A 6311-nucleotide genomic window follows, 5' to 3' on the forward strand; every position below is an offset into this window, starting at 1 on the left:
CCAGCCGTTTTTGTAGGCATTAAACTGCCAGAATTTTAAAAGACGATATCTCCGTTTGCATTGAACTTTCAGCTTTGTAACTTTGCAGATATTGTTTATGCTCAAACAGCAACATTACACACTAACTAACGTTAAAAAAGTGAAATCGCAATCAACCACCCCTTTAATGTTTATCTTTTTATTCTTAAAGAATAGTTTGTGTTGTATCTTTATGCAGATGTTCTCCACACTATTGCCATCTTTGCTGCTCTATGAAATTCACTGTAAAAAATACATATAAATTTTTAATTAAAAAAGTCTCTTATATTGTAATATTGGGTAGACAATAATTTGCTATTGCTAACTGAATGCAAAGTAGATATTATTTTTAATAATTTGCTTTGTTTAGGGCTATGAATACAAGCAAAGATGAACATACTGTATAATTAAAGCTGAACATTCAGCTTTGCCATAATTTTAAAATATATTAAAATAGAAAACATATATTTTAAATTGTAATAAAATTTCACAATTTTAATGTTTTATTGCATTTTTAATTCAATAAATGTCACCGTGGACCACAAAACCAGTCTTAAGTGTCAATTTGTCCAAATTGAGATTTATATATCATCTGAAAGCTGAATAAATAAGCTTTCCATTGATGTATGGTTTGTTAGGATAGGACAATATTTGGCTGAGATGCAACTATTCGAAAATCTGGAATCTGAGGGTGCAAAAAAATCAGAATATTGAGAAAATCACCTTTAAATTTGTCCAAATTAAGTTCTTAGCAATGCATATTACTACTCAAAAATTAAGTTTTGATATATCTTCATGGAACATGATCTTTACTTAATATTCTAATGATTTTTGGCATAAAAGAAAAATCTATCATTTTGACCCATACAATGTATTTTTGGCTATTGCTACAAATATCCCTGTGCAACATAAGACTGGTTTTGTGGTCCAGGGTCACAAATTCAGCCTTGGTGACCATATAGTGTCGAGAGAGAGAGACAGGAAAATGAATTGTGACCTAATCTACTTTTTCTCTGTAACTTTAGGTCTTTGCTCCCCGCCTGTAATTGAAATGCGTGTTGTAAAGGGTCTGCGTGTCCTGCTTTCTTGTGTGCAACTGTCTCCTCGTCCCTGCCACTGGGACCATCCTCCACATAGTCACACCCGCCGCCACAGCAATGACCTGGAGGTGCAGGTCACAGAGAAGAGCCTAGGCACCTACGTGTGTCTATGTGATGAAGTAGGCAGAGATCAGCCACCCTGCCGCAGAGCCGAGTACCAGCTGACCCTTGACAACCCCAGCATGGAGGGGAATGTGGCCATTGCAGGTGGCCGACACTTCCTGGCTTCACACATCATTTTTTTCATTGTAGGTTTTGTATTGGGTGGCATCCTGTTGTTTCTCATTTACAAACGGCAAGGTGGAATGAGAGGGGGCGGGCACTCATCATCCACGTTGGAAAAGGGGCAGGACTTGCTTCCTTCTACAGACACACCGCAGTCTCCAAGCAGCGCCAGTTTGTTGTCAGAGGCGGTTCCATTAACCGAGAAAAGGAACGGGACACTGAACGGTCACGGACACAATATGCACCCGGCTGGGCACAACAGCAGGCATATTTATTCTAACTCCAGCGGACTGAAACTGCAGGAATCAGCTGTGAACCTAGCAGAGGAGCTGGATGGTAGCGAAAGGGCGGGGCCAGATGGGGAGGAGGAGGGATTGGGGGAGGGGCTAAGTGAGATGGAGGAGGATTTTTCTAAGATGCCTTGTCTAAGAGGAGCACCTCTGGCACAGTGTGAAGAAAGCTCTATCTAAAGACCAGCACACACGTGATTTTTGAGACTACACTCTGTGAAAGGCTCGCAAATACAGACGGAGGGCTGGAGGAGAAGAGGAAAGCAGACAATCAAAGAAACTGATACACATTCCAAATAAGCGATTAACATACGCAGTCGCACAAAGAAACACACAAACAAATAAACTGCATTTGTTGGAGGCTCCTCTACTACTCCTTTACATCACTGTCCAATCCATTCATTCCTGTGTACATAACATGCTGTGTAGATCTGTGTCTATACTACTGTTTCTGCATGTATCTGTTTAGACAAATGGGCACTTTTGTGTACCATCCTCAAAGCCATGCGCACCCACAAGGAAATACACAGTCTGTGCATCTGTGTGTGTGTAGTTCTTAGTTGCTCGGTCTGTTTCCTCTTTGAGGATTCAAAGTCCAAAAGGACTTTCAGAGGCAAGGACTCTCCGCAGCCCAGAGCAGCACAAAGCCAGGAAGAATCAGCTAATTCTGGGCTGATTACTGAAATAAAATAATTTGATTTGTCACCGAAAAGGGCTTTCAAGCATGAAACCCCTCTGTGATTGATGCTTCACAGCAGCAAATAATGAATGAATGATAGAAATACTGGAAATGTGATTTTTGCCTTACAGATAAAGCGGTTTGAGTACTGCTAAATGAAGGTACTGTGGCCTATGGCAGGGCTGGATTGTGGGGTTCCTGCCAGAGAAAGGAACATAAAGGGACCCTCAGAGCATACAGTATGAGCTGGCTCCCTGGGCCCCTTGATGTAGGAGAATGGTTAGGGGCTTTCATACTGGAGGAACCTTTCATAGTTCCTAGAACTATTGGCGAAAGTACCCGCTTTTTGGCGTGTTCGCACCACAGGAACTAGGAACGGTTTTAGTTCTAGGAACTCCGTTTGGAGGAACTAAATTAGCTCCTACTTCAGAGTAGGGTCTAAAACAGTTCTATAGGAACTACCAGTGATGTTAGTGTACGCTGTTTAGCAGTCTTCTCCTGTATGTCAGACCTGTGAACTGATTGTAGATAGTGAAAATTGGACTTTACTTGACCACTGCAAAGTCAATCAGTCACATTCAAAGCAAGGGAGTAGTTGTTCTCTGGAATGGGGCTGGCAGTGTTTTGTGGTGTCACGAGAAGCAGTCAAACCACTGCCATCCGTATAGGGACCAGATGTAGCATGTTCTGTTCATAATAACCTGCACAGACAAAGGACCCCAAGATGATGGATGTCGCTTTATATTGTTTAGCTTGAATGCCTATTGAAACTACAAGGAAATCATCAAAATGGAAATGAAGAGTGAAGGATTGATACATCATTATTGATTGTTTTGAGTTTCCCTTTAAGGACAGAGAATGTGCCTCATTTGAAGGTATATTTATCCCCAGTAAAGTGCATGATTCAAAGTAGCCATAAATACAGAGCTACAGATTTGTAATACAATGATCAGGGGCTACAAGTTAACCTAAAGCACTCCCAGTACAAAGAGTGTTCTATTTACGTAGCCACAATGATTTCTGTTTCAGGAGTATGTAAATATTTGTGAATATAAAAGAAAATGAGAGTAAGATCTTTAAAATCTTTTTTTATTCTCCCTTTTCACCACTTGTTGGGCAGGGTCTGGGTGGGAGAAGAGTAGGGTTTTTCCTAGTGTCAAACAGTCCCTCTGCCAGCCTAAATGTTGGATCACGTTTAAATGCCATTTCCTGCCATATTCCATTAGAATAACTTGGATCTACTCACATTCTCCATTTATTTATTTTGTATTTGTTTTTAAATATTTGTAACATTATGTTAAAGTGACTGTAACACTCTGGATTATGTACAATATATCTTGTCTTCTAAATCTTTGTCAGCACTCAATAAAATAATGACAACAGGTACATTCAACCCCATAAAGTCCTCATTTAAAAATCCTGATGTTCTTTTGAGGTGATAGTGATAGTTTAAAGGGGTAATATGATGCGATTTAAATTTTTCCTTTCTCTTTGGAGTGTTACAAGCTCTTGGTGCATAAAGAAGATCTGTAAAGTTGCAAAGACTAAAGTCTCAAATCCAAAAAGATATTCTTTATAAAATTTAAGTCAACCACGCCTACCTAAAACGGCTCATTCTAACACGCCCCCACATGTCTACGTCACAATGTGGGAAGATTTGCATAACGCCGCCCAAATGTTCACGCAAAGAAAGAAGGTGCAACATTTATTCTCGCTGTAGTATTGTTGCTGTCGCCGCCGCCGCCATGTCGTGAAGGCGCTGTGTGTTTCGTTGTGAAAGCGAAACTACTTTGTTTGGCCTTCCAAAAGAGGACGATATCCGCTTCGTCATGCCTAGAGCTGATCCGTGCTGGTCGCTGAGGAAATACATAAACTTCGTGCTGTGGATCGCCGGATTGGCTTTCACCATGGACGAAACGGAGTCCAGCCCGGGGTCATCACATGTGGTTGCCGCAAGCCCGCCGGACGCTCCTTCGTCGAATCCGCCGGCCACGCCGTTCTCAAGCCCGACTGCCTCTGCTCACTCTAGCCGGCCTCCGCTCACTCGAGCCCGCCGTGTGTTTCGTTGTGAAAGCGAAACTACTTTGTTTGGCCCTCCAAAAGAGGACACGACTAGAAATCAGTGGTTAAGTTGTATTTACAACACTGTTCCAGAACAGTACAACCCAAATATTCAGATGTGTCCAGCGCATTTTATGGAGGACTGTTTCCTGATCCTGGAAGAGTAGACTACAATGCCGGCTGTTCTGACTCACAGACTGTGGTACGTTTTTTATATTTAAAGAATTTGCCACTGACGATTCAAACGCCAGTTTTGAGCAGTGTAGAGTAGCACTTGTTGTTTGTCATTTCTCCGATCACAAATGCAGACATGATTTTATGTTTACGCGGCGCGATGCAATGCAATGCGTAAAAAGACAGTATAAGCCATTATAATCAGTAATTATGTCCCCACTGGATGCAACAAATGCCTCATTTATAATGGGTTTTAATATTTTTGTCTCATCGCTCTGGCCGGACAGTGCATCACAGTATGGTAAGGGGCGTAACATTTCCGTCAAACGCTTGAGGTATTCGGCCAATCACAATGAACTGGATAGCTGGCCAATCAGAGCACACCTCGCTTTTCAGACCGATGAGCTTTGTAAAAATCGATGCGTTTCAGAAAGGCGGGGCATAGAGGAGAAACAATAATGTACAGTATGTGGAAAATAATGTGTTTTTTGAACCTTAAACAGCATAAACACATTTCATTTTACCAAATACACAAAATAATGTTCTTTTTAGCAACATCATATGACCCCTTTAAAATAAACCTTCAACCCTCTCTCAATGTACCATAGTAAATCTGTTGTAGTTAAACTTGTCCACATGGTTTTATGTTAATATTATTGAAAATAACAGATCATTTAGTGTTACATGTTCTTTGTTGTTTATTCTAAATAAAGAAGTATGTTCATTAATGTACAGATATGTTGTATTCTAAGTTTCTATTTTTATAATTTATATATGATGAAGATAAATGGACATTTGTGTTTCAAACATTTATTGAAGGTGTTTGTGTGAATGGCTGTATGTGTGAATGCCTTGTGATGATGCTCTTTGGAATAAAATAAAAACTACCTCTCAAAACAGTGTTTGGTGATCATTTTTAAACAGTTAAAAACTATTGCGGATGTTAACACACACACACACACGTTTGTTTCTGTGAATTGTGGGGACTTTCCATAGACTTCTATTATTTTTATACTGACCAAACGATATTTTCTATCCCAACCCACTAATTCTCAAAGTGTGGTACGCGGGCTCCCTCTAGTGGTACGCAGAGGAATCACTGAATTAAATATATATTCATGTTAAAACACTTTTAAAAAGTTTGCAAGGTCGCTAAATGATGTCTGTGTTAATTATTTTTTTTGATCAAGTACTGTACATATTTTACTTTACATTTAAGTACAGTACAGTTTTTTTACTTTCTAAGTACAGTACAGTTTTTATTTAACTTTTAGGTACAGTAGGGTATATTTTAATTTAATCATTTAAGTTTTTTATTTACCTGTATGTAAGCACAGTGCAGTGTTAATGTTCAAACTGTATTTACAATGTTTAAAGTGGCCGACAATAATAAATATTCTTATTAGGAATAAAACGGTCTCGTTTTTGAGCTGTGCATAGCTGTAGCTGAATAATTAGTGACAGTGAAAGTGAAAGTGACGCAAAAGTGTGAAAGTGACGTGACATGTGGCCAAGTATGGTGACCATACTTGGAATTAGTGCTACTGTATTTTAATGTTGGTCATAATGGTGGTACTTGGTGTAAAAAGTTTGAGAACCACTGCCCTAACCCAACACTAACCGTACACCTACCCTTTACAGAAAACAGGGTTTCTGCAGACATGAACAAGTTAAATTTAAGACTTTTTAAGACCTTTTTAATACCACCTTATATGAAATTTAAGACCTAAACCTGTAATGGAAATACACATTTTATTACATACA

General features: G+C 39.5%; 1 protein-coding gene across 3 annotated transcripts in view; it reads left to right on the forward strand.

Annotated features, from left to right (window-relative positions):
- LOC107677698 (semaphorin-4F-like) overlaps positions 1-2283 on the forward strand; it is an 89031-nt gene extending 86748 nt beyond the window's left edge. For all 3 annotated transcript variants that reach the window (XM_016472708.1, XM_016472710.1, XM_016472709.1), the window contains one exon: positions 1044-2283. In XM_016472708.1, coding sequence (XP_016328194.1) covers positions 1044-1813 — 770 coding nt within the window. In that variant the 3' untranslated portion in view covers positions 1814-2283. The remainder of the gene's footprint in view (positions 1-1043) is intronic.
- Positions 2284-6311: the final 4028 nt, after the last annotated feature.

The sequence above is a fragment of the Sinocyclocheilus anshuiensis genome, unplaced genomic scaffold, assembly GCF_001515605.1.
Source record: "Sinocyclocheilus anshuiensis isolate Anshui unplaced genomic scaffold, SAMN03320099.WGS_v1.1 scaffold945, whole genome shotgun sequence".
Taxonomy (NCBI): domain Eukaryota; kingdom Metazoa; phylum Chordata; class Actinopteri; order Cypriniformes; family Cyprinidae; genus Sinocyclocheilus; species Sinocyclocheilus anshuiensis.